Source organism: Tympanuchus pallidicinctus, unplaced genomic scaffold (assembly GCF_026119805.1).
Source record: "Tympanuchus pallidicinctus isolate F22 unplaced genomic scaffold, pur_lepc_1.0 scaffold3, whole genome shotgun sequence".
NCBI lineage: Eukaryota > Metazoa > Chordata > Aves > Galliformes > Phasianidae > Tympanuchus > Tympanuchus pallidicinctus.
Window position 1 is genome coordinate 78,679,494 of NW_026294747.1, and position 26,745 is coordinate 78,706,238.

At 41.2% G+C, this 26,745-nt stretch overlaps 1 protein-coding gene and 1 long non-coding RNA gene across 4 annotated transcripts in view; both read left to right on the forward strand.

Moving 5' to 3' along the window:
- Window positions 1-1,945: 1,945 nt before the first annotated feature.
- The window catches only part of RSU1 (Ras suppressor protein 1), a 98,062-nt gene continuing 73,262 nt past the window's right edge, over window positions 1,946-26,745 (forward strand). The window contains exons 1-4 of one of the 3 annotated variants that reach the window (XM_052696990.1): window positions 1,946-2,082; window positions 5,004-5,115; window positions 10,915-10,965; window positions 24,103-24,223. In XM_052696990.1, coding sequence (XP_052552950.1) covers window positions 2,065-2,082; window positions 5,004-5,115; window positions 10,915-10,965; window positions 24,103-24,223 — 302 coding nt within the window. In that variant the 5' untranslated portion in view covers window positions 1,946-2,064. Of the gene's footprint in view, window positions 2,083-4,723; window positions 4,860-5,003; window positions 5,116-10,914; window positions 10,966-24,102; window positions 24,224-26,745 lie in introns of those variants that run through there. The other 2 variants (XM_052696987.1, XM_052696988.1) reach the window with 2 other exon arrangements.
- On the forward strand, window positions 13,954-22,584 carry LOC128087426 (uncharacterized). The gene is made up of 3 exons (XR_008209842.1): window positions 13,954-14,737; window positions 15,405-15,528; window positions 20,816-22,584. It is a non-coding gene; the product is annotated as an uncharacterized LOC128087426 (long non-coding RNA).

The following is a 26,745-nucleotide window of genomic DNA, read 5'->3' on the forward strand; positions in this document are numbered from 1 at the left end:
GTCACAAATGCTGTTGGGATATAAGAGAACACTGGTTCACTCGTGGAAATTTCTTAAAGAGATTGTTGCAGTCACTGATTATAAGTTACAATGGAATTGTTAATGGCAGCTCTAACAAACTCTGGAAATTCTTAGAGGATTTCCTGGTGCATATAAAAAAAAGCCTAATTACACAAAAATACCAAATATAATAGCTGAGGAGCCATCCTACTTAAAAGACAAAGCAGAAAACAAAACAAAAAAGGGCAAAAATGTAGATGGCATGATGTAAAACTCAAAATACTCATCATTCTGCAATTATCTGGTAAGGTATGAAGGAGTGATATCTGTGAACTCCCACTGGTCAAGTAAATGAGACATAAGACATGGGTTTAGAGCCTTCTAATATGAAGAAAAATCTAGCTTGGGTACAGGTGATACACCTGCTAACATGCCAAAATATAACATGGAAAAAGGAGCAATATCTTTATTTGGATCAAACTAGGAAACTGCTGTGTTCTCTTGAGCTGCAGGCAGACCATAAAGTTCCTCTAATGGGGGAAGACACAAAAGAGCAAAATTAAGTGTCCCAGATCTTTTTCAATACTCCAAGCCGAGCTGATTTCATATTAGAAATCAAGAAATAATACAATCTCTGTCCATAAAGTTTACTAAAAACCTATAAAAGGGCACCTAAGAAAACAAATTCATCTGAACTGTCTGGAGATAAAACTACAAAATAAGCTCTAAATATAACAATTCATAAGACAATGTAAGTACAGTTAAGCATGGCTTCAGCTGGTTTTCTGCAGATATCAGGAAAGTTTATTTTTTCTAGGGGATGACTGGGACTGGATGTCTTTGTGTACATCCATCGTGCTTTTGACCTTCTGATGAATCACTGTGGATTTGGTGCAGTTGGGACAGGGCAGATGTGGTCGCTGGCTCTTGCTGCTGGATGAGTGGTGACACCAGCATTAGATTTTAGGCAAGAATATTGTGTTTTTGCACTTCAGCAGCCTGCAGCTCTGCTCATCTGGAAGCTGTTGGTGGAGAAGGGCAGATCTCACCCAGGCAGCTCTCTGCTGCTTCAAGGCTGGCCAAATACATTCCTTTCCCATGTGGACAATGAGTTCTCTGACAGGCTGAACCTTGGTCTTGCCAAGAGTATGACAGTCCAACACACTTAATAGAAATCTGTACCTACTTTTAATTAATTAAGTTCATTAGTGGCTTTTTGCAGCTGATCTTGGTCACTCATCATACAGTTTATTGACACACGGTTTGTTCCCCTGAGGAGACCCCTGGCCCCATGCTGGCCTGCCAAAGCTTTTGGTTGTTGCACAGTGTTTGGCTATGATTGGTGGGAGGCCAGTTTTGGCAATGCAGCCTTTGGCCCTGAGCTCCACAGGGAGGGCTGCAGTTAAACTGAGCAGTGTGTTGAAATCTTTACTTCATAAAAACAGATTTCACTAAGAGAAAAATCATATGTCACTTTCAAGCAGCTGAAATGCTTTCAGATAATTTTTTGATAAAGATAAATACTGATCTCGGTATGAATTTTGGTGATAATGCCAAACAAAATTTATGGAACCACTGAATTTCTGGAGAAAGAAGAAAATCTGAACACCACAAAGAAGAACAGAAGAAAAAGAAGAACACCACAAAGGAGAGAAGAAGAAATCTGTAAGATTAATATGTTTTAAAAATCTAACAATAAGTAATGCTTGGTACATCTTTAAACGTTACAGCTATACTTCTGCATAATTGTATTTACATGTGAATAATATGCATGGGCTTCTGTAAAAAATTGAAAGTCCTGCAGAGAATTAATGCCCACGAGGACTGCTGAATGAAGCTGCTGGTACAAGGTTCAATTGATCTGGCCCAACTGACTCTTGCCAAAAATAGTCAAAGTCTAAAATTAGGGTAAATTATCAAACCCATTCTTTAAAAAAAAACACAAAACAGGAAGAAAGTAACGCACTGTTGTCCTCTAGCATCTTATGTGAGCAACCACAAGAGAAATACCACTGCAGAGCTATTAAAGTGAAGGTCTTTAAAGGAGAGAGCTGTTGTCGAGACATGTTTCTGTCTTGGAAGGTAAGGAATAATTTAAAACACTTTAAAATGATTGCATGGCAAAAGCAATCTGGAACAACTAAACATGTAAACTTCTGAAAAAGGTCTGCTATTTGCAATGTACAGTTCAAAAGGCAAAGACTTTGTTTAATATGATTATGGCTTTGTTTCACAATACTACCAGGAATATGGTACCAGATATATGCTTTTATGTTTCTGCATGTTGCTGACTGGTTTATAGATCATGCTATAGTTGTGAATACTGCATCTCTGTCTTGTAAAACCTGCATGGCTACAAATCTCTCCACTATAAAAGGCACAGTACAGATAATCAATGTCCATGCTATCACTTTATAGAGTCAGATTATTTTTTTTACTTGTGTAAATTTTCTAGATGTTGTTATATCTACTGATTAAAAAAAGTATATTTTAGGTGACAGTTATATATGAATGGTAAGAACTTCAAAGACTAAGGTTTGAAAACATCCATAAAGCATTTCTGAATTGCCCTTCCTATGTGGTGGGGCCATTCTTTGTAAACAATGAGAAGTAATAACAGATTGAGTTCATTTGAGCTATGAACGAAAGGAGAGAGAATATATACAGCTACAATGCTAAAAAAAAAAAACAAAAAACAGTGCTGTTCAATTTAAAACGTTCACCAATTTTAGTTAAATATTCAAACATTTTGACTGCAAAACTGTTTTCAGCTGGCTCATAAAGCAAAGGAGATGTCTCAGTTTTCCACAGTAACTCGAGATAAGTGTCCTAGGCACCAGAATTTAGATATTTAGTGTAATTATTTTTCTGTAGCAGCCAAACTAATACCACAGAAATATTTGGCAGTCCTGATTAAAGGGAAATGTGATAAAAATTAGCAGCGTTGACTGCCATTCATAATAAGAACAATAGCAACAACACAGGGCTGCTAATAAATGATGCTTAAAATGATAATAGCTGATAGCAGAAATAGAGGCCAAAGTATAGTAGTTTGCTTTAATAAGGAAAAGATCAGCAAATGAACACTGTGTCAGTTAGCACACATAATTAGTCTAATTTTGGCAGATACATTTTTAGCAGCACTGCCTAGTAGTGGACAACTGTTTTTGCAGATGCATGTTGCTGTTCTAATATACTAACCTTAAATCAGAATGTAGTGTTTTTTTGGAGGAAAAGGAAACAATAGAATAATAATGCATAATTGGACAAAGAGGAATGGCTAGAAATTAAAAGGGCAGATTTAGGTTAGATTTCAAGTGGAAATTCTTTACTTGGGATGGTGAGGCACTGGCACTGCTGCCCAGAGCTGCGGTGTCCCATTCCTGGAGGCACTCAAGGCTGGGCAGGCTGGGGCCCTGGGCAACTTGAGCTGGTGGGGGCAGCCTGCCCATGGCATGTGGCTGGGTGGATTTTAATGCCTTTTCAACACAAGACACTTAATAATTCTATTATTTCCTTGGTTACAACTACCTCAGACAGCCACAGGAAAGGCAGTGTTGGACCCTCCCCTCCCTTTGCTGCTTCTGATCATCAGAGTCAGCAGTGACCAGAGCTGAGAGGGACAGTAGAACAAGCAGGAGGCAAAGCTCAGTGCTGTGTGCTGGGAAGGAATGCAGGGAGGTGGCTGCCTATCCTTGCAACAGGACTCACCTACTTTAACCAGCTGTCCTAAGACATGTGCCTACGGGCAATTAATCTGGCTAAGGCTGTGAACATCCTCTGTAAGAGAACAGTGAGCACCGAGCTCATTGACTGCTGGCCATAGGGCATTTCCTCAGACAGGAGCGTGGCACGGGTTTGTGCTCCTGCAGACAAAGAGGAAAGGTGCAGTTCGCTGGTATCCTTGGGACAGCAGAGCTCTGCCAGGCTGTCCCAAGGCAGCCCTTCAGGAAGCGACTCCGTGCAGCGAGCGCCATCTCGCGATAAATGTGGTACTGCATGTCAGCGATAAAACGTCCCATTTCTTAGCAAGGAAAAGCTAAAACTATACCCATAGCAATGCTAAGCCAACATTTCAGGCTGGAAATGATGAAAACGTTCTCAGAAGGAGCGGCGGGGCGCTGGCACGGGCTGCACGAAGAGGTGCTGGAGTCATTGCCCCTGAGGGCGTTCAAGAAACGCGTAGCTGTGACACTGAGGGAAGTGGTGGGTGGGCATAGTGGGAATATGGTGATGGTTGGACTAATGAGCTCTTTTTCAACCGTGATGATCCTGTGATTTCCTGGTTAAGACACCTTTCCGCTTATCCTTGTTTTTTTTGTGGAAAGGCTATGGTTCCCAGTGTGCGTCCAGGCTTTGGGTCATTTTAGAGACGGAGTCGTTAATTGCTTTGAGCTTCTCTATGTGAGGAATGACAGCGAGCAGGACATCCCAGCCCTGACCCGCTCAGGTGCGTGTGCACCAGACAGCACCACCGCGCATGCGCCACAGCTTAAGGCGCACAACTGGGATTCCAGCGGCTGCGGCCTGAAGTTCCCGCTCTCAGATACGGTTCGCGCTTATTGGCCGATGAACCACATCCTCCGGCTCTCCTAGCCAATGGTCAACGAGTCGGTACCGGGAAAGCGCACTGGTTGGCTCGGTACCTTTGTGGACGGCTATTGGAAACGCCCCCAGCGCGCGGACCGCTCTCCGGAAACGCGGGGAGGCCTCCGCTTCCTGGGCAGGGCGGCAGCGCGGCTGCGCGGGGGAGGGGCTCGGCTCAGGGGAGGGCCGGGCTGGAGGCGTGCAGCTGCGGGGCCCCGCCCAGCCGCCACAGCCGCCGCCACCGCCTCGACCCAACGCTGCCGCGCCGCGCAGTGAGTAGGGGTGGGGTCCCGCAGTGGCGGGTCGGGGCGATGCGCGGGGACGCGGGGCGGAAGGGGACCCGCGGGCGGTATCGCTGTGCCGAGCCGGGACCGCCCTTGTGACGGTGTGTGTGTGTCTGTACGTGTCCCGCCCAGGCCATGTCCAAGTCGCTGAAGAAGATCGTGGAGGAGAGCCGGGAGAAGAACCAGCCCGAGGTGGACATGTGCGACCGCGGCATCTCCAACATGCTGGACGTGCCCGGCCTGTGTGCGTAGCGGGGCGGCGCGGGCGGGAGCGGCGGCACTGCCTTATTTGGGCCGGGGCTGCGGGCGGGAGTGGCCGCGGTGCGGGGAGCCGCTGGCCCGTGCGCGCGGGGTGGGGGAGCGCAACCCGCGTCTGCAGTCCCCGCCCGGGCCCGGGGGTTGTGCAGAACCGCGGAGTGTGCCCTCGGGCCTTCCTTCTCCGCCGGTTCTCTTCCCGCTGCCGAGCTGTGCGGGGCACGTCGCGCTGTAGAGCCCGTGGTGTGATCCCTGTTCAGGAAGGAGCTTCCCTGCACTCTGCTGGATGAGTGTTGTTTCAGTCTAACTAGTGGCTGGCTCACCTTGATCGCAGACTGCTCGTTAGATCTGCACTTACCCTTTTGATAGCCTCTGATGCATTAAGATGTGGGCTAGAAGCTGTTGCTAAGGTCAGGACAACCGAAGTCCTGATAGGACACATCAAGTCTGATAATCAGCACTAAGGTGCGTGGTCAGCTTTGCTCCTTCAGCTGGGAGGAAAGATAACGAAGTGCATCAGCTGGAAGTTCATGTCCTACCCTTAACTGTGCGGGAGTGCTGAGGACTGCAGCAGCTCTAGGAGGAGTTTCACCATTTCTGGACGTTTTCAAGGAAAGGGTAGATGTGGCACTTAAGGACGTGGTTTAGTGGCCATGGACTCGTGGTGCCCCAGTTACACTGCACCAGCTAAGTGTGTGCAGATGCACACACCTGTACAGACTGCATTGTGTGTTTTAGCGTAGTGATTCAGGGCCTTCTCCAAGTTGAGATCATCCTTGTGGGAGATACAAAGGCTCACTGGGTTGGAGAATAGTCTGAAGTTATGTTTGGTGGCTGCTGATGGGTTTTTTGTTTTCTGAAACATAATGACTGCTCCCTTCTCAGAGGGCCAGTAACTCTCACGGGAAGCTGCCCTCTGCAGTTTCGGTTATTTTTCAAGAAGTGTGCCAAGCCTTGTCCAGCTGCAGGTGTGGGTACTCTCTGTGGGTGGCCGGTGAGTTTGCCTTTAAACTTTTGTAACTTAATTCACATAAAGTAGATACAGTTGCACTGACTTGAAAGCAGTGTGCCATGTAACTGCTGTTGTGTGCAAGTCCCCTTCCTTCAACTACAGGGCTATTCTTGTTACCTGTATAGAGACAAGGGATTCTAAAAACGACTCCTAACAGGGAGGGAGGAGAAGAAGGGAAGAATACATGCAGCAGCTTTGCTTGGACTCTCTTCTGGCTTTTCTTCCATCCATACAGGACAGACACTTTTTTTCTTTTGCCTTGACTTCTGCCATCCCAAGGAAGTCTATAGGGTAGATAGAACAAACCAAACATTTTCCTGTGTCAAATTTTGATGTTGTCTCAAAATTGATCAGAAATGCTTTTCATATCTGAAATGAACATTCATGTGTAAAATTGTCCTAAAGTAGCTTAAACCTAGACATTTGTTGACTCCTCCATCTCTTCCTGCTTTCTCTTTCCTTAAAGGGAAGGCTGAGCTGTCAGCTGGTTTGTCAGAGGAGGCCATACGATCATTGGGAGGGCTGGAGCACCTCCTGTGGGGACAGGCTGGGGGAACTGAGCTTGTTCAGCCTGGAGAAGAGAAGGCTCTAGGGAGACCTCACTGTAGCCTTCCAGTACCTAAATTGCTAAGAGGAAGGCTGGAGAAGGACACTTTATGAAGGAGTGTAGAGATAGGTCAAGGAGTGATGGCTTTAAACTAGAATAGAAGAGATGTAGGTAAGGTGTTAGGAGGGAATTCTTTACTTGGAGGTCAGAGAGACACTGGCACTGCTGCCCAGAGCTGTGGGTGCCAACTCTCAAAGCTGGGTTGGATGGGCTCAGGGCAGCCCTGCCCGTGGCACAGGGTGGAACCAGAGGGGCTTTAAGGTCTCTTCTAATGCAAACCATTTCATTTGAGATTTGAAATGTCCCTTGGTCTCGGTGTTCTGTAATTCGGTGCATCACACTAACACAAAGATCAGGTGAAACAATTTTAAACTTTAAAATATTTTCTTATTATTCCGATAGGCAAAACAAATGTTGTACCAGTGGTTAAAACATTTGTGTGCTATTTGTGCTCCCCTATATGAATAGCTTTAGTGAGTGTCTTCTCTTGTGGAAATGTTTGAGTTCTGCTTGTTTGGTTTGGTTTGTTGTTTTGTTTGTTATTAATTCAATATTCTGGAATAAATAGATTACATTTATTTACAAAACACTTTGATATTGACCGGTGGAGGTAAAGAGAATCAGATTATGTCCTGTGAAGTGAATTATCTCATTAAAGCAAGTGGGGTGTGGTGCCTTTTGCCTGGCTCAGACATTTTTTTTTGTGGGAATCTAAGCAAAGTTGTTCTTAGAGCAAGGAACAGTCCCTGATCCATGATTTACTTCGCTTGAAGTGATAGGTGTGGTGAAGCTATGAATTATTTTGTCCCAGTAACTCAGGACATCTGCTGCTCTGTAGTCTCGTTGTTGGGGGAAGGAATATTGGATGAAATGCTATTTACTTGAAGTGTTAATTTGTTCTCGTTATCATTCCATCTGTGAGCTATTCATATTTTATACAAAGCATGTGCTTGTGTGGTAGGAATTAATATGCCTAGAATTTTTGTTCGTTCCTAGAGTAACCGCAGTGCAGACAACAGTGTCGGGCTGCTTGCAGGTTGTGTTGTGTGCTGCTGCAGGGCTCATTCTATGTGAACTTCCTGCAGTGGGAGAGGCAGTGCCCTATCTTGGTCCAGCAAGAACTCCGGAGTCTTCCTGTTACGGTGTTTTTGGTTGTTTGTTTTTGTTTTTTTTCCTCTTTTTTTTTTTTTTTTGGAGAAAAATAAGCAAAGATTTGCCATCCAGATATGTTGTGTAGAGCTAACTGGCAGTGTGGTGGAAGCAGCCCTTGATACTGGGGTGAAAAGAGAAGAGCTTAAATTCTCTTCCCCCACCCACTCTGTTTTGATGCAGTTGTGGGCTTGGGACCATCACAAGAGTTTGTAGTTACCAGGTGAGTAAATTGCTCAGGCAGCCATTGGCATCCTCACCCTGTAACTTCTGTGTGCACATATGATGCATCCTTGAAATCCAAGTAAGTTATCTCCTGTGTATGAATCAGTGTCGTGCCAACAGCGGCTCTGAATCTGCAGTCCTTACAGCCTCCTTTCTTTGTGTCTCCTGTGCTACTGTACAGAGGTTACAGTTATTGCCCTTTGGGAATCCCTATGCCTTTGCATCTCAGAGGAGATGCAAGGGAGATGATTCCAGCTGCACCTCCTTCAGCCTTCTCATGGTACTCGGGGGTATTAATTAGTTGTTGAAGGCAGGTGTCTGCTGATAGAGTTGGTAGTTTAGTTGTGTAATGGACTATCGATGTATATTTATAGGATAAGGAACACTACAACCAGTTGATCCTACAGCACAGTCCTTTTCATGTAAGAAAATATGTGACAGCAAAAGACTTGGTGTTTCCAGGGACTTCTCGTTTCACAAAGGTCACCTTAATGTAAGGGAGAAAGTTCACCTCTTTTACAGGATGGCCAAGCATCTCTTTATACCTCATCTCCTGCAGGTAGTCCAGTGCACATGTCCCTAAATCTTTTTCCCCCTCGTGGGATGTAGGCATATTTATGGTTGAAGATACAATAGGGTTCTTCGTCAAGACCCGGGATTGGCTGGGATGCTGGGGCTTTTCAGGCAAGGTGTCCAGGTTTGGCTGAATCTGGACAGTAAGGTCCAGATTGAGAAGTCTTTCTGATGGATTGAAGATCCATTGAAGACGGATTGAAATCCTTGAAATCCTTGATGTTGGGACTTTGTTCTATTCTGTAGCGACAAGTTAGGAAGAAAATGCTTATGAAAACTGACAACATGGTTGAGGAAGACAGAGGTGTGACAAATGGGGAGAGAGCAGCGAGTAGTGCCTGTATGCTTGTGCTGTTAGAGGCCAGCAGTACATGTGCCTTGAGGGGTTAGTCAGCAGTCCTAGCTTTAAAATCAGAATATGCACAGAACTTCTTAACATGCATCAATTCAGGAGTTCAATGCTCCGAAGATCTGGATCTGCACACTGAGAACTTAATTGACCCTTTACAAGCACATTCGCTTTCAATGGGTAAAAATAATGTAGTGGCAGGCATGGAACATCAAATGCATTAGCATGTATTATTGCAGGGTCTGTCACAGTTCTCTGTTTAAATACTCTTCCTTTCTTACTGCTTTGTTCCTTAGTTCAGTCTTCAGCAGTTTGAGCAGAGGCTTGCTTGTTTGCTGCTGAATGCAGCACTGAATGGAGTTCAGGGACTTTCTCCTTCAGTGGCTTGTGTGCAGTGATCTCTCCTCTTTAGCTGGTTTCTTGCACAAATTAAAAGCCATACTAATTATTTGTATGTTGAGTATTGAATTATTGAATCTTGTGTACACAGACAGGAAATTCCAGCCCCTTCTTTAAGCCCATTTGAATTGTTCTGATCTGTGTGCTTCAAGTATGCTCTGCTTAAGAGTTTCTGCTGGCAAACTTGGCCGTATCTGGCCATAACGTTAACGAACTATCATTCATTGAAGTTACATTCTTCTCACAGAAGAGGTGGCTCACAGAAAAGAGTTAAGAGAAGTGTATAGTACTGGTGCCTAAACTTGAGCCTTTCCTTGAGGACTTGGGTTAGTCTACTCTGATATTAAAAGGCATGTAATGGGGACTGGTGATTTTAAGTGCAAAGTTCAGAGAGTGATGTGTGAAATACACTGCTGTGCATAAGGGGCTTGATAATAGGAACTGAGAATATCAAGTCTGCATCTGAAGGATGTGGAGCTAATAACAGGCTTCCCTACGTTTGGTTCCAATCTTTGAGGCTGCTGTACCCTTTTTCCCTCCTTCTCCTAGTGAGCTGTTGCAGCAGCACTCATGTGCTTTCTCTTTAAGAGAAGTTTGGGGTGGGTGCACTGTTTCTTCCTTTCTGCTCCCAGCCTTTCCTTCCTCCCCAGCCTGCAGCTGCAGGGGAAACTGTGTCAAACCATTTTGAGTTTACCCTGAACTTTCTGTTCTGTTTCTGCCTTTGGGTGATTGCATTTGTTCTGCTGTCAGATTACCTCTGCCTGTGTTACGAGTTTAAGGGTTGCCTGAAGCAGCACAAAGCACATTGCTGGGAAGTGGTTCCTTTACTGTTACAGTGGTCCTCTCAAACTTGCAAAGTAGGAAGTACGTGTTAGCATGACCAGTTCTCATACATACTTACCAGGATGCCTTTGTTCCATGAGGCAGCTGTATCACTTCTAGGGCTGTTCTGGAGAGACAGCACTGCAAGTAAAGGTGTAAAGGAGGTTTGTCTAGTTCAATCAAGTGTGTAAAACTGCTTCATGAGTGAAGGGCTGTAAATACTGCTATTGCTACTTGGGACTTGAAGATATTGAATAGGGGATGGGGAGATGTGATGTATGTCATGTTGCTGTTTGGGTAAATGTTAATCTGTTGGTTCTTTCTTGGGTAGGATTTGAAAGACAGAAATGAAAAAGGCGTTCCTGTACACATCCTGTAGGAGTGTGTGTGGAGTCAGGCTTATTCAGGGAGGCAGGGTACCACTTGTGTTAACAGTGCTTCGTGAAGAAACAGAGACAGGAGTAAAGGAATGGAGAAGGGGCTCAATGCCTCCCCAAGTCGTGAGCCTGTCTTGGTTTTTGTATTCATGCATATGAACTGGAATTGCTTAACTGGGGAGAGTAACTCATGGGGTTTTTTAGCTGAAATGAATGCAAGCTTTCAGTTGCTATGTCTGTTCATAAACTGATTTTTTTTCTCTCTTCATTTACAGTTACCTTGTCTCATATCACACAGCTGGTTTTGAGTCACAACAAGCTTACAAGTAAGTATTCTACTTCCTACTTCACTGCAGCTGCAGAGCAGTATTTAAAAGCTGCTGCTACTAGTGTGTTTTTTATAGAGTGTCACTACTTAGAGACTGGTGTTGGTAAAGCACTTAAGAGAAAAAACATTGAGGGTATAAACCAGCAGTCATATTCAACATTTCTTTCTCACTTCAAAACAAATTTTCCACATACTAGAGTCAATTAGTCAACTTGTCATACTAGTGCCAGGTAGTCAAAAATCCATTCTCTATCTTTAGAATTTTTTTGAGCTGTAGCAAAAAAAAAAAAACAACACAACAGTTTGCTTTTTAGGATGTGGATAATTCCTTTGACTGGAGCAAGTGAAAACTACAACTCAGCTGCGTTACATCTATAATTAAGTGTATGTGATGAAGGCCAACTGAATGTGTGCTTTGGGCATGAAAGTCAACCTGTCTTATTGACAACAACAACTAATCTTTTGAGTGTAAACTGTCTCTTGATTGTATTGCACTACAGCATCTTCAGTTATTACCCTCTGGATACTACTTCCCCTAGCCTCAATTGGGGTGTTGGTGGAGATCATATCATGAAAACAGACTCTCTCTTGTGAGGCAAAATAAATTATTTCTCTGTAAGAGAAAGCTTCGGGCTTATCTGTCTGTTTTTTCCAAACATTGCTACTTGGCTTTTGAAAGACAAGCAGTGAGTTTCATCTCGTCCCTGTTATGGTGTGTCTTGTAAAGAGAAGAAAAGTCCTGGTTTTGTTGATGTTCTGCTTGTCCTCTGTTCTCAGCACGTGTCATATGTCTCACTCTTCTCTTTTTGAAACTGTTCTGAAACTTTTTAATTTTTTAAGAGCGTGGAAATGGAGAGAGGAGTGGAACTACCCAAGTGGGCTTGTATTGGAGAGCAGACTAGGCAGCTGCTGTAGCTCACACCAGGCTATCCCCAGAAAAAGCTTTACAGGTTGAGAGTAGGGTGGAGGAAAAATAAAAAAGCAGCAACCAATCAAAACTGTCAAATTCTCCGCAATTCGCTGCATGAGCTGTAAGATAGTATGCGTGCAGGGGAAATGCTAAGTCATGGCCTGAACCAGCGTTTGAGCACCCGGTAGGAAGGCAGGGCCAAGCCAGGAGAGCTCAGGTGCATGCAGTGCCCTGAGTGATGGAAGTGGTGCAGCTGGGATCCACCCCTTCCTAGACCTCATTTAAGGGTTGGCAGTGGAGGTGAGGGAATCTTGCTGGAGATCCCTGTGTACCTGAGGCCTCCTAAGGGTAAGCAGATTTTTTTCCTTTCTGTGTCCATGGCTGTTGTATTTGAGCAAGTCCTCACTTGCTGCAGCCTAGGACCTTGCTACTCTGCTGTCATTGCTGTGCTATCTTGTTACAATCTGTTATTTGAAATGTATGTATTAATATGGAAATCTTGTTTAAGGATTTGAAAGTTCAAAGAGGATTAAGCATGAAGAAAGTGAAAATATTATTGGATTCTACCATGTGAACACTGATTCTCTGGATGTTGTTTAGTGTAGTTTAGTAGTCATGAGCAGCTTAAATGATTGCACAGAGTAGTGTGAAATATGAAAGAATATGGGTGGTATTTTAGCACCAGTGAGAAATATGAAGTATTCTAGGCTCTGGTCTCCTGGCTGTATAGTGTCCTCTTGACTTTGATTTCTTTATGAATTTGACCAGCGATTTCCTGCTACCTAACTTGCAGATGACAGGTGATGAGGAAATTTATGAGCAATGTCAGGAAAAGAAAACGTTAAACACTGTTATTAAACACGCAGATCTACTTCTAGTTTATAAGGTCAGAAAGTTGCAAGTAGCTAGAAACTGAGAAAATGGTTTGGGAAAACATTACTATAACCTTTGGCTGTGAATCATCTGTTATCAGCCTCCGATGGAGCTTGGGCCACCAAGTCTGGGGCTTTTATGTTCCCTCTGGTCACTGTAAGGAGATGCATGTCTCTGACCTCAAGCTGCCTAAAGTTAGGCAGGTAGCAGTTCTCAGTTCAGCCACTTTAGTTCTGCAGTTTTTAGAGGGTTGTGGGCACCTTGAGACAGCATTTTGTTCTGCTCACCTCTATCTAAAACCTGTGTGAGAGAAGGTCAGGTGACTCATCTGAAGTTGGGTTAAGTGAATTATGCTTAGTGCTGCTGGGCAGAAATTGGTTCTTATCAGCTGTCTGCTCTGATGTCTTTTGAATGAGTGCTGCCTGGCACAGGGATAAAATGAGCTGTTATTCTTAGTAAATATGACTATTCTTTCCCTTTTTTAAATTTAATTCTAAAACTTCTGAATGCTAATAAACTTCTGAGGACTTGATTGTCTCTTCCATATGACACCTTACAAATCTTAAATGTAGTTGATGAGTGAGTTCAGCTGAATGCACAGCTGGTTGGGCTTATAGCAGTTAACGGTAATTCTGAGGAGGAGAAGGCAGGCTGAAACTCCTGCAGTGAGACTCCAGTCAGGGTAAACTTGCATGTCTGAGAATTGAGCCAGAAGAGAGAGTGACATCCCTCAGCTTAAGTGCCAAAACTGCAAGCTATGTAACTAACCTATATCCTAGTTAGAAATTTTGGCTGAAGACCTGACTGAAGATATGTTAGTAAGAGGTGTCCAAGAAGAATGCTTTCAGGTTTTTTTCATTCAAAAAAAAAAAAGTCAAGCTAGACCTCTGTTTTGGAATTAGTTTTGATTTTCAAAATGCTGGTTTAAGGGCTGCTGTATTCTACAACTGCATTATGTTAAATCTCATTTTTTTTTTTTTTTTTTTTTTAGTTTCTTCTTTATTCTAAAGTAGCCCTTAGACCAACAGGCTGCAAGAAAATATCTGTTCTCTCAGCCTAGAAATACTGTCCACCTGTCTATGTTTGGTTTTATTTCAGGGGATGGTAAAACCACTTCTGAGAAGTAACTCGCTGTGTCTGAAAGTTCCTATTCTTTCACAGAATGATATAGACACTTAAATAGGCAGCACACATTTTAAAAAGGCTAAATTTGAAGTTCATATTTTCATATTTGACACTGTTGACCTAATCTTTTAAGCTACGTAATTAATTGTCTTAGCAGATTGCTCTTAAAATGTCTAGGAAGCAGGTGGCACTGACACTTGACATGCTACACTAAGGTCATATTAGCATCTTCTACTAGTTTTCTGCCATTTAAATGAGTGTTCTGCTTGCTGTTTTTTCTGCTGTTTAGAGTAAATATGTCTATCTAGAGGAATAAATATATGTAAAAATTGAATATGCATGTTTTATGTAACTGCATTTCATATTTTTGCCAGCAAACTATTAAAAGTAAGTTAAGTTTCATTAGCAAGTATGAGAATTATCCTATGAAGTCCATCATGTGTGCTTTTCTTAGTAATGTTTTTAGTATACCATTCATACTGCTGGTGCTTCTGCATTTACCTGTCTGTAAATCACTTTTTATTTGAAGTACTCAAATCCACATGGATTTTTCTGGAGGTTATAAGCCTTGGATTTTTGCCACCTGTTCGGTGCTGTGCTTATGGAGGAGCCTTGAACTGGCTGCCTCTGTTCCAGGTAACCTATGAAAGAGTAAAATTCATGGTTCTGCTGCTTCTTGAGAATTTTTTTTTTTTTTTTTTTTTGGCAGAACAGCTTCAAAATCAGAAGCAAAATTGTAGGGGAAGCCAAGTAGTGTTTCTGCAGTTGTGTTGGACCAGTTGTTGTACAAGTGACAAACCTGGGATGATTCCATTTTGAGGTCTCCTGCAATGAACCAGTTGAAAGCAGAGGGAGAATGCAAGTACTTTTTTTTTTTTTTTTTTTTTTTTTTTTTTTAACTTAGACATATGGGCCACTGTACCCATATGCTGTAGTAGAATTTTTTTTTTCCCATCATCTACTGGTTTCTAAAGCCAAGCCATTTATCTACTGTATAGATGGAAAAGCTGGGAAGCAAAATTCAAGACTGTCATGTTCAGGTCTAATCTGCATTGATTGTCTGGTCTGATCAGGCATCTCCTGAACCCACTGGCTAATATCAAAATAAAATGGAAAAAAGGTCCTGAAAGTATTACTTACATCTGTGGAAATTGGGGGCTGAACAACAGCCCTTCAGTGTAATGGGTTAATTTGGTTAAATGTGACGAAGTAGTCACAGAATCTGGAAATTAAGTTTGAGTAGCTTTGCTCGTAGTGTTACATTTTTTTTTAAAAGACTGGATGTAGTGGTTCATAGAATTGCTGCCTCTGGGGCATGGAAAGGTGATTGTGCAGTAGGGAGCTGAAGTCAGCAGGGCAGATTAGACTTCACTGGTTGTTCTCTTTATGCCAGTGGGATTGTAAACAAGAAATAAAGCAATGAAGAAACTTCCTTTTTTAAAGGGAGCTTTCTCAAACTGTACCCTGTAGTGGCACTACAGTCAAACTGTAGTGGCTTAGGCACTACCTGAGTTTGTTTTTTCTTGCAGATCACTATCTATGAACTACTTGAGCATTAAGTATGAAATAGTACTGAAAATTCTAGACTTCAGACAGCTAGCCCAATGTGAAGAACTGTCTGGTTACTTAGTGCATACAAAATTTCACATCCAGGTATAGTCACATTTATTATCCCTAATTGGAATGCTAGTTAAGATAAACTGTACTGCATTGTGAATGGGAAGTGTGCTTGAAGTTCTTTCAGAAGCTTTTCAGATTAACTGCAGTCCAAGCCAGTCGAGCACAGAAAAACATGCCTAGAAAGAGGAGTGGGATGTTAAAAGATTATTTTAGCACTGACAGTAGGGGAGTGCTGGCCATCAGTACATGTACTGCTATTAGGCCGTAGGCCAACGTGATGTGGTTTATTTTCACTTATTTTAGTAATACGCTGTAAGTTGTTTTTTTATGGTAGTGACTAATAATTATTTGACCTACGTACATAGTAGATTAACTGATATTGTGATCACTTGGAGAATCCATTCAAAGGTTCTAGCGTTTTTATTGTTATCTGGATATATACTTGGAGCCTGTGAGTATCTGCTCAGTGGAAATAGCAGTAATATATGGTTTGTCCATTAGAGGTCACTGTTTAAGTATCTTTAGCTTTTTACTTTCCTGAAAAAAGCTTCTGCCGTGCTATCAATTCATTCTGACTCGCAGGTAGCGCTGAACAGTAGCTCAGGTTTGCTCTCTTCCTCAGTCTCCTTAACCTCAGATGATCTTGTGCTTCCCAGCTTTACCATATGCTTCTGCTGCATTTAAACATCCTCATAAGTTGTCAGCTATTCATAGCTTTCTCCTGACTATTTTCTATCCTTTTGCACTCTGATTCTTTGCCCAGTATTATCAAGTGACCAAATGATGAAAGATTGGTAACAACTGTTTTGATTCAGAAAGCTCCCATGCGTGTATTTACCTGATGTCACATTCACTGTCCTACTGTACCTTTCCTCTGAGCTGCTGTCTGCTATCATTCTTTGCTATTTCCTAAACACTGCTTCTTTCTTGGTACTCAAGTGTAATGCTTAACTCCTAGTTATTTCCTTTTTGTAGGATAGTCCATTAACTTTTTGCTGCTGGTTTCCATTTCCTTATCTGAATTTTGTTCCTGAATCAACTTTCTGATCCTGCCAGAATGGCTTTATCTCATTAATTGTATTCCTTAGACAACCTAATAGTTACTCGTTACCATACTTGTGCGTTTTCCCTTCCAGCAGAACTTGTAGGGTTTTCTTGCAGCTCATACTGCTTATTGTTGCCTTGCTCTACCATCTCTTTCTAAATTGCTATGTTTTATCAGCACAAAGTTTGTCAATTCATTGCTATTAACCCTCTTGACTGTGTCCTTGATCTAGTTTAAACTGCTGCTGAATTCCCTTTCTGTCACTTGTACAACAGGCTGTTTATTGTAGAAGTTACCTTTCATAGGCTGTGCTGTGTGCCCACGTGTGTTGGAGGTGGTATAGAGGCAGGTACCAACTGCACATCTCTCAGCACTGAAATGCACCAGCTGTTTTGTTCTCCAGACTGCTGAAATGTGCTGTGGGGTCTCCCAAATGCCTGTATACTCTTTGTCACTTCTTCCCCTACTCGCTTTTGAGACATGTGCCACACTGTTGTGCTAACATGGTGCACTCCAAACGCAAGTGTGTTATTAGTGTAGAGGAAGCAAGGCAGTGTCCAAAGTGTTTTTGCCTGATGCAGGGAATTCTCAGTGCTGTTTAGGAATGTGCTTGAAGTTACTATGCCTCTTGCCCCAGTTGTAGATGCAGTTTGGATATACTTCCTATTTCTGGGACAAAGATCTCTGAAGGGAAATGTCTTTATGAATGCGGTGCGCAGGAGGAGATGAGAAGGAAAGCAAAGGAGATCCTTGTGCATATGCCAAACTGCATTTGTGACATCTGAGTTCTGCTCAAATGTTTAGATTAAATACCTTGTTAGCTTTTTGCTTTCCCCTGAAAAAAAGCCTTGTTTCAGAGAAAGTACAGATGGCAAAGTAATTCAGCTTTAAATAATAGAAGCTTGGATTTTTAAGTAGCTTTGGGGAATGAAGCAGAAGAATTTATGAAGGATTATTGTTCTGTAATGTTCTGTGGGAGTGCCTCATGAAGGGTTCCTGGTCTAGCATAAATAGTTAAATTTTGTGATGTATGGAAATGGCTTTGCGTTCTGAGTTAGTGTACATACTAAATGCAGCCCTGGGCACATATTGTTTACTTCTGCCATAACTCTTCTGAAACTGTTGCGTGTTCCTCTTTTTAAAAGGCACCTGCAAATATATTAGCTCATTTTTCATAAGTCTCAGTGTTTTCTGATGCTTCAGTACAGATTCTTTGTCTTATCATCTCCCCTGGTGGCTTAAAATATCTGTAATGGCTGTTACCATCAATATTTCTCCATGTGTTTTTACAAGTTGTAATGTAAAATTGTTAGAGATCTTTTGGTCAAAATAAGCTATTTTGAAATTGTCATTTTCAAAGCTAGTGAATTTGGCACAGATGAACTGATTTCATTGAGGAGCTTAATTCTGTACCATCCTAAAGAATTTGCTATTGAAGAAGTTGAATAGGTTCTTGTTGTTGATAATACTGAAGGAGGGAGGTGTGGAGAGGTACTCTGGATTGAGGGGGAAACTGGATGTAGTTTTATATACTTGTCTTATGGTTCTTTCTTAGCTGTTCCTTGCTATCAGAGTGTAAGTATGATCTGATCTGACCTGTAACAAGGTGATGCAGCCTGTATTTGTTTTTGCACGCAGCAGAGCATTTTGTCTGAACTGTTCATGAAACAGCTGCTAAAAGCTGGAATGCCATGGTCCTCTGGAGTACTTGCATGTCAAAGTAATTCAAAAAGCTTTGCTAATCTTGCTTTCTTCAAGATAACGTGTAGAAATGAGGGATCATAGTTAAATCCACACTTTCATACCTGTGCTCACGCAGCTTATAGTATCCCTTAGTGCTATAAAATTAGCTAGCAAAAATAAGGTTTTGTGGCTTTAGTTCTTTACTGATAGATGACTTGTTTTCAATTTAGCAGTCCCTTCCTAACCTCCCTCCCTGGCTCTGAGTATTTTTCTCAAAGCATTTAAGTGCATCATAAGCATTATTTTCTGACAGGAATGTAGTGGTTATGCTAGATGTGACTTATTTCCCAGTGTTTTTCCAGCCTCTCTTGTGCTCACAGCACTTTTCCTTAGTCTCTGCCTTCTAAATTAAAACCATTTATTGGTAAATTGCTTTGTTAGCACAGTAGCACGTCAGTGGCACGTACTCATAAGTGTGTTTTCGTAACTGCAGTGCTTCTGTGGTTAATTGCAAAAAAAGAAGCGTGCTGGTTTCTGGGAAAACTGAAGATTAAGGAGACCAGTCCATTTTTAATGTTTTTAGTGCTTGGAAGGTTGGTATTCGTCTTTGGAGGAGTGTGGAGGAAAGGCAAAAGAGGAAAACTTGAACTATATGATGTGTAAATTAAGTACTGAGTGCTTCACTTGGGATGAGGATTCTCTTCGGTTAACTGCCAAGTATGATATCAGCATGCCCATGAATATTTAAAATGAAAACTGTTGTGTTCTCCCTCTGTTAATTCCCCTTTCATTTTGGTAAAGCTGATTGCTTCTCTCAGTATAACAGAATTCCTGTTAAATTAATCTGAACCTGACTCCAGCTCTATGAGTACAGTTGCACTGGATGCACGGAATGCATGATATATTTCGTATTTGAAATTCTTCCTCCCCCGTGAAATGTGAGTAACATTTCATGTGTCTGTGACCTTTACTCTAAGGGATCCTTACTCATGCAAAGTTCCTGTGGAGCTAACTGGATTAGCAACGCTCTGCAGAACGGGGTTTGTTACGCTGTGGCCCAAAGGTTTCCTTGTAGGTTTAAGCAGATTCTTGCTTTTTGGCAAGAAAATGCTGCTTGAGATCTACACCAGACTATGGCACTCCCAAAGTTCTGCAGAGTTCTCTTTACTCTCTATTACTCTTGACCTGCTTATAAATGGAACGGTTTAATGAGAAACTGGCATAGACTCGGTGCTACTTGTCAGAAAAGAGATTTATATTTTAATAGCTCTTCTGGATAAATATTCCCTTAGAACCTTTAAAGGTTCTACTTAATGTCATGTTCCTAGGTGCTGCCTAATTAGTTCATTAACTAGAGAAGCATTCTGGAAAAAAGAGTTTCTGCAGCTTGAAGTTTCTAAGGACGATAGCGTCAAAGAAAATAACCTTAAGTAATTAAAATCCTTATAAGTTGATGTCTGATTCAAAACCCGTTGGATTAAATGGGAGGTTTTTGTAACCTTTGAATAACATTTATTGAAGAGATTACTTGGTTCACAGTTTTATGAATAGGCAGGTGTTATGGATGCTGCTTTTCCAAGCAGCTGTGGGAAAATATTTATTTTGAACATTCGGTGTTAAGATATAAATGAATTGAAATGTTTCTCTCAGTTTACATATCATGTACTCTGCTCCTGATGGCTTGTATTTTCACTAACTCAGTTCCCTCCTCCAACTGATAGTTCATCAACAGTATGAGCTGTTTTCCTTCACAAGGTAGAAGTAAAATATAAATTTTGATCAGTCTTCTACAGTTCTCAGAAATGTTTGAATTAATGTCAATGCATACTAAATGCAAAAAACAAACAAACAAAAAAAAAACCAAAACACCAAAAAACAGGCTGTGCTTCATCTCATAGATGAAAAACAAAGAGAGATTTAATCTTGCAAACACCTGAGTTTGTTTACATCTAAAATTGTGATGTTTCTTTTTTTTCACTGTTTTCCAGTGCTCTGTAGAATGATCTGGGAGATCGTTCTCAGAAATTGAGACTTACCAGAAAGCAGGCTCATTTTCAGCTGTGAAGGGCTCTGCCACCTTGGAGGAATTGTATGGAAACCCAAGTCAAAGACGAGAGAACCTCTGACTCCCTGCTTTACTGGGAAGGGTCACATCTGAGATAAATTTTACTCCAGGGTGCTTTAACTGACACAAATGTTCCTAGCACAGTAGCTTGCTCAGCTAAAAGATGGAGCTAACCCAGTATTTATTCTCCAACAGAGGGCAACATCAGACTTTCAAGTAGGTAGTCTTGTGATGGCTGCTGGCTCCCTGTGTGGAGAGAAACTGAGATCTGGGTCCAGGACACTTAGATGTGGAGCTATACAGGTTCTGAACAGTGCTGTTTAATTTACCATATGAATGTTTTGGAACTCATAGCAGAACTACTGAATAGCTGCTCTTACATAGGAATAAAGTTATGCTTTGAGTGAAAGGCTGCCCTTAAGAGCTATTTTCATTCCTGAAGAATTGTCACTAATGTCAGGGTGAAAAAGAGCCTGTTTGTTCTTAAATCCTTTGAAGTATAACAAGTTGCCTATATTTATTTGCAGGAGCATGAAGAAAGATCTCTTGCTGCTTCACGCGCAACTTGTAGGCTCTGCCTCTCAGCCAAGCTCTTGAAATCAAGATTAAGTCTATAGCTGTTACGGTGAATCTCTGTATGCAATTCCCAGTGTTGAACAAGGGGAAGAAAGCTTTGTCTGGTCTTGCAATGTGAAGCTTAATATGAATGGGGTTTTGTGATGTGACTGAAGCTTCACGGGAAAATGCAAAGCATTGGGCTGCAAACTTTTACTAGCATTTGCTGGGGAGGAGTTTAGTTGTTAATGGCATTGGGCAGCAGATGGTCTTAAAGGAGTTGCTAAGACTGCGGATCTTACTGTAAATATGTGGGTGAATGGAACCAGGATGCTGACAGTTCATTCTCACAGCTCATCATGCGAAGGTGACTCGAGTGGAATTCAGAATTGCCAGAACTTGAATTTCTTGGTATTTGGCAGTCTGCTGTAAGTCTGTGAAGAACTCTGCAACTTAGCAGTGTGTTGATAGTAAGGATGTTTAGTCGTGCAAGGCTGAGATGAAAGAACATGATGCCTCATCAACTTTTCTTGAGTGTTGCTCATCTCTTGACATGACAGTACTGAATCTGTGTAGTTTAGTTATGAGAGCAACACTGGAGTTAATTTCAGTCTTCTGCTTCTTAGAATCCATAGAGCATTCCTTCATATACAGAATGAATCTAAATTGTTGAATCAGAAAATAAGCCATGGCAGAAAAAAGGCCCTTTCTCCCCTGCCACGAATCTCAAGCAACCTTTCTGTTTTCCCTCTCACAATTTTCCTTCTCACAAAATACTTCTACCCCCTACCCAATTAATATGTGTGTGTGTGTGTGTGTGTGTTGATAAGGGCTTTATTTTTGATTTAAAAGGCTGGCACAAAGTATTTCATCCAAATCCTTTGCTAAAATGATAGTCTTTTCCATAACCTGCTTAGCTAGGCAGTTTTTAGTATAGCTTGAAGGAAATAATAAGAGGAAGTGTAATATAGTAGTATCCTAAGAGTGATTCACAACAGTATGTGGGAATTGTACAGATATATTGGATACCTAGCAGCCACTGGGCAAGGGTACAGCTGCTCTTGTTCACGAGGGACACTTACTCACACCCATACCCTGACAAAAGGAAACCAAATTAAAAATCTCTGATAAACTAGCCACTGGATGTTAAGTTTTCCCCCGTGTTTGCAAGTGGGATGAGTGGATATAATTTGAAACTCTTCAGTGTGTAACCCACTTAAACAGGTTCCTCCAGAACAAGTGCAGACTGCAAGAGCAAATCTTGGGAAGCCATTTTCTTCCTGTCTCAGTATCTAGGTATTGTCTTTTCACAGGTAGTTTCATGTGGGGTTTTACTGGTTAAATGAAGACTTCTATTTTTGAGGGCTGTTCACCTTCTTCTTTGAAATGATTCCTCCTCTGCAGAATCTCATAGCCCAAGTCAGAAATGAGAGGCAAGCTCAAATTATTTATAAGGGGGAAACAAGCTATTTTGAACAGGTATTTGAAGAGGCAAATCTACTAACTCAGCATCATTGGTTCGAGGTAATCCGTAACTCTGCCAGGCCACTGGGAGGGTACTTGTCCCTGTGTTTATAACGATAGTACTGATCTTGATGCCAAGCATGCTTTTGGTTGACTTTTGAGATCATTTTTCTAGTGTTTTGTGATGGTTTTTAGCCTGAATAGTTGAAATGTAGAACTGACTTGCCCCAGTGAAGTTAGGTTTGGTAAGGCTTGTCTGCTGAACTTGAAGTGGTTTCAGTGTTCCTGTAGCCTAGCTTTGCATTACATTTAGCATAACTTGTGGTGTTAGATTGAACTGATTTCTCTAGGATAGTGTAATCTTTTATGCTGTCAAAAAGGTGAAAGTTGTTATTAACTGTATCAACAGTAAAACTGAAGGAGAACTGCACTTGATCTCTGAGTTGCTTAGGCTTTGGGACTAAACTTAAAACCTGTATTTGCTAATGTGTCTGTTCCCTAATCTTGCATGAATGTAGCATCTCTTTGAAAAGAGCAGAAATGGTTTGCCAGTCCATTATGTCTCATCAAAGTCAAATTATAAAGTCTAATTTCTGAAAGGAAAACATTTTAATGGTGGTAATTACTGTTCTTTTGAAATATTGAGGCTGGAAGCAGCTGAATTATGTCAATTAAAATCCTTAGTTAACTTCTGTTAGGGAATAATTTAAAACAATGGTAGCAGTACATTACCCTTGCCTTTCTGAAGATGCTTAATTCTTGCCATTGCTGAGTTATGGATACGCATGGACCAGTTGAAATATACCACAAAGGGAAGGCTTTTAAATATTAAGATTTGCCTTAATGACTTAATAAAAAGTATGTTAAAAATCTCCTGTGATGAATATGACCCTCCATAGTAATATTTATGTAGTATAATTAAAATGTTTGTTAGGGAATCCCATTATTGTGAACAATGTAATTACACTTATAATCTACTAGATGTGACGCACTATAATGGTCTGCTTTGTAAACATTATTGATTCCATTTTAAGACTGAGATTGCCTCATGCCACCAAATAAATGCAAATCATGGCCTCATAAAATCTTCCAATTATTTAAATGTGTGTTCTATGGGATCCTGCTGCAGTTTTAATTAAGACTGAGCCAAGGTGAATATTGAACACCAGTGCAAGCTTCAGTGCAGGCTGTCTGTCAGCCTCCTTTTATGTAAACTTTAGTTATAGGGGGAGAAGATGCAAATCTGGGGAGTGTTTTAACCTCATCTGCACAGGCACATCCTTCTGCCTTACTGTTCATGTTTCTAAATTACCAGGTATTGATTTGTGTGCAATTGAATGTAACCATGTATGTGCATTGATCGGATACTCACTCAGTGGAGGTAGTCAGTAACTGGCTTGGCTAAACTGTTCATCTTTTAGGGCTGAAGTTAAATTTCTGTAATCGCTGTTGAATATTAGCAGATAGGAACTTGGATGTGAGATTATTTGAGCAATCAGCAGGTCCGTGAGAGAGTTTGTTGTGCTTGTTTCTCTGTTGTGGCTTTTCTGTAAGGTACTCTGGTCAATAGGAATAGCTGTAATCTTCTGAAGAGTACCAAGTGATTCGTGTCGGTAAGGAGAGCTGGTGCTAAAGGAAGCTTCTTTAATACAGGCATTCCTTTAATTGCAGGTAGCTCTTAGCAGCTGGGTAGAAACAACATCTATACAAACAACAGAAGACAGGTGCTAGTGGAGCCTGTAGTCTGTGTAGCTTGCCCTAACTGCAGTCTCTTACTGTGAAAACTTTCTCACAGCTGTGCCAGCAAACATCGCAGACCTGAGAAACATAGAAGTGCTCAACTTTTTCAACAACCAGATTGAGGAGCTGCCTACACAGATTAGCAGCCTTCAGAAGCTCAAACACCTGAATCTTGGGTGCGTATCCTAATGCTAAAACTTGCTGTAATGGAGATGTTGTCAAAGGCTATCACAGCTGAGCTTAAATCTTATTTTTGCTATTTAAGTTTCTTTTTGAAAATGTGATAAGAACTTGAATGTAACCATGTATGTAACTCTTGACTATCTTGTTAAGAGTGCTTAGCTAGTGTTCTGGATAATCAGATACCTAAGAGTGATCAAGCATTTACTCTGATATACTGATAACTATTTAAGGGCAAAAATCAACTTTATTCACCTAATGCTGAAGTCAGACCCAACAAGTAACGTATTTTCCTTTCTTAATAACTGTCACTTAATTCTCTGGCAAGAGCCAGCCTTGATTTTTATGCTCTGCTTTGTAAAAAGTTAAAAGGAATGTTAAATTTTGTATGTTAATTTGGGAGTTTAATTCCAAAGACACAAATTTGTGATTAAAGAAACTTCAATTTTAATTAAATCTATAGAGGCAGCTTTGACTCCTTGTTGAATATGGTATACATTTCATTCAACAAGATGCTGCTGGCTGAATTAGAATCAGAGAAACTCCTGTTAAGTGTTCAGGTACCATATTCAAGTAGAGTTGGTGACACTCCATTATAACTACAGTAGAAGAAGACTTTCTTGAATTATTAAAATGAACCTGAAATGAAGTTTCTTGAAACTAATTGGACGCATTAAAGTGTAGCTACTTAGGAAAGCCTTGGTGAGGAGAAGCTTTAATTTTGTAGGCTTCTCATGGAAAGAATGTTTGTATTATAAATTCAGCTTTTGGAAACCTTAATTTAACTGAGTTTGTTTTACTATTTGAAATATCTAATAACTTTGATTAGGCTTTAAGTATCCAGCTTTGGGTACTTTTGTAAAGTGCAGATAATTGAATTGCTTCCTGAGCTGTTGGCATGCGAAGAAACATTTTCAAGATGATGTGTCTTGTCGGGTCTTCATTTGATCACTTTAGATCTCTAGCGGGCCCTAATAGCTGTCTGAACTTGGAAATGATCATGAATTAATATTTGCTCTGAGAATTGGAACTTTGCAACTTGGGGTTTGGCCATTTTAGAAAGGCATATAGAAGTGCTGCCTTCTATGGAGGGAGGAAGAATTTGAGTTCTTTCTGTGAATTAGAGAAGTGACAAGTGTTAGCGTAATTCAGAAATGGGTCTTCAACACTTTTCCTGGTTTCTTTTTGGTTTGGTTTTTTTGTTTGTTTTTTTTTTCCTCCATTAATGTCTTTTGCAAGTCCTTTTGGGATTAAGAACAGGAGACATTTGGGAACAATTTGTTACTTAACAGCTGGTGGTTTAGGTCTGGAACTGCAATGTCTACAATTGTAGAATCATAAAGTATTCTGAGTTAGAGGGAACATGCAAGAATTTTGTAATTTAAACGGTCTTTCTTGAGGTCTGCCATCCCCCAAGCTCGGGATTTACAGCCTGGAGTATAGTTCTGTAAAATGGGTTCAGAAGTTCTTGTAGTTAATTTAAGGACAGACTGTCCTGCTCTACTAGTGGGGGTGGGTGGGAACCCTCTTGTCATCTGCTGAGCACGTGCATACACTCAAGGCATCAAAACAGCCTGCAATAGGAGAGGGATAGCTTGAGTAAGAATATTTCTGTGAGGATTTCAACGCAAAAGGGTCAAGAGGTATGGTAGGAAGTGGAAGGTGTGCTGCTACACTGAAAATGAAATGGGAAATTTTGTTTGCGTAGTCCTTGGATAATTCTCTTTCCATGCCAGAGAATAGATTTATTCTGTCTGTTACAAACAGGAGACTCTTTCTCTTCCTGTTCTTTGCCTACAAAAGGGAAGACCATTGGGACAGTCTTCTCCTTTTAATACTGAAAAAGCAGCTGCTTTTAGTCTTATTTAATAAAAACTGTTTCTAAAAGCAGTGGCAAATCTCTAGGAGTAACAGTGGAGATTGTTCTTCAGTATCTTAGCAGCTGCCACTTCAGCAGTAATACAAAGTGCACGTGCTTTGTAGGACAGGGGTGTCTGTTTTCCCACTTACCACCCGCTGTAGGTAAGGCATCCTACTAGCATGAATATTCAATTACTATGGGCAAGGTTCTTCACAGGAGATCCATGACGGGAAGATTAGGATTTTAATTCTGCAGAATTCTTCTGGGAATTTTTACAAATGTCTTTTACAAATGTTTGACTTTTGCTACCTGATCGTTTTTAATTACATTAATGAGTCTGTTAAATTGGGGTCTAGCTGATGTGCTAATGGTAAAGTCAGCTGTATCTCTTCTGCACATCACATATCAAATGGAGTCTGTCTTGTTGTGTACTATAAATGGTTTATTAAATCTGGGTTTGTTAACAGCATGTGGAAGTAACTTTGGCATTTCTTAATATTCATCTCATGATTTTAAGTACTGCTGCACTCAGTGAGAATATATTTTTCTACATGTGCAGACAAATGAGTGAGATGATTCCAATCAACTAAAACAGTGCCAAAAGCAAAGGCACAGATATATCCTCAATCCATATTTGGGCCATCTGCACTAGGGACT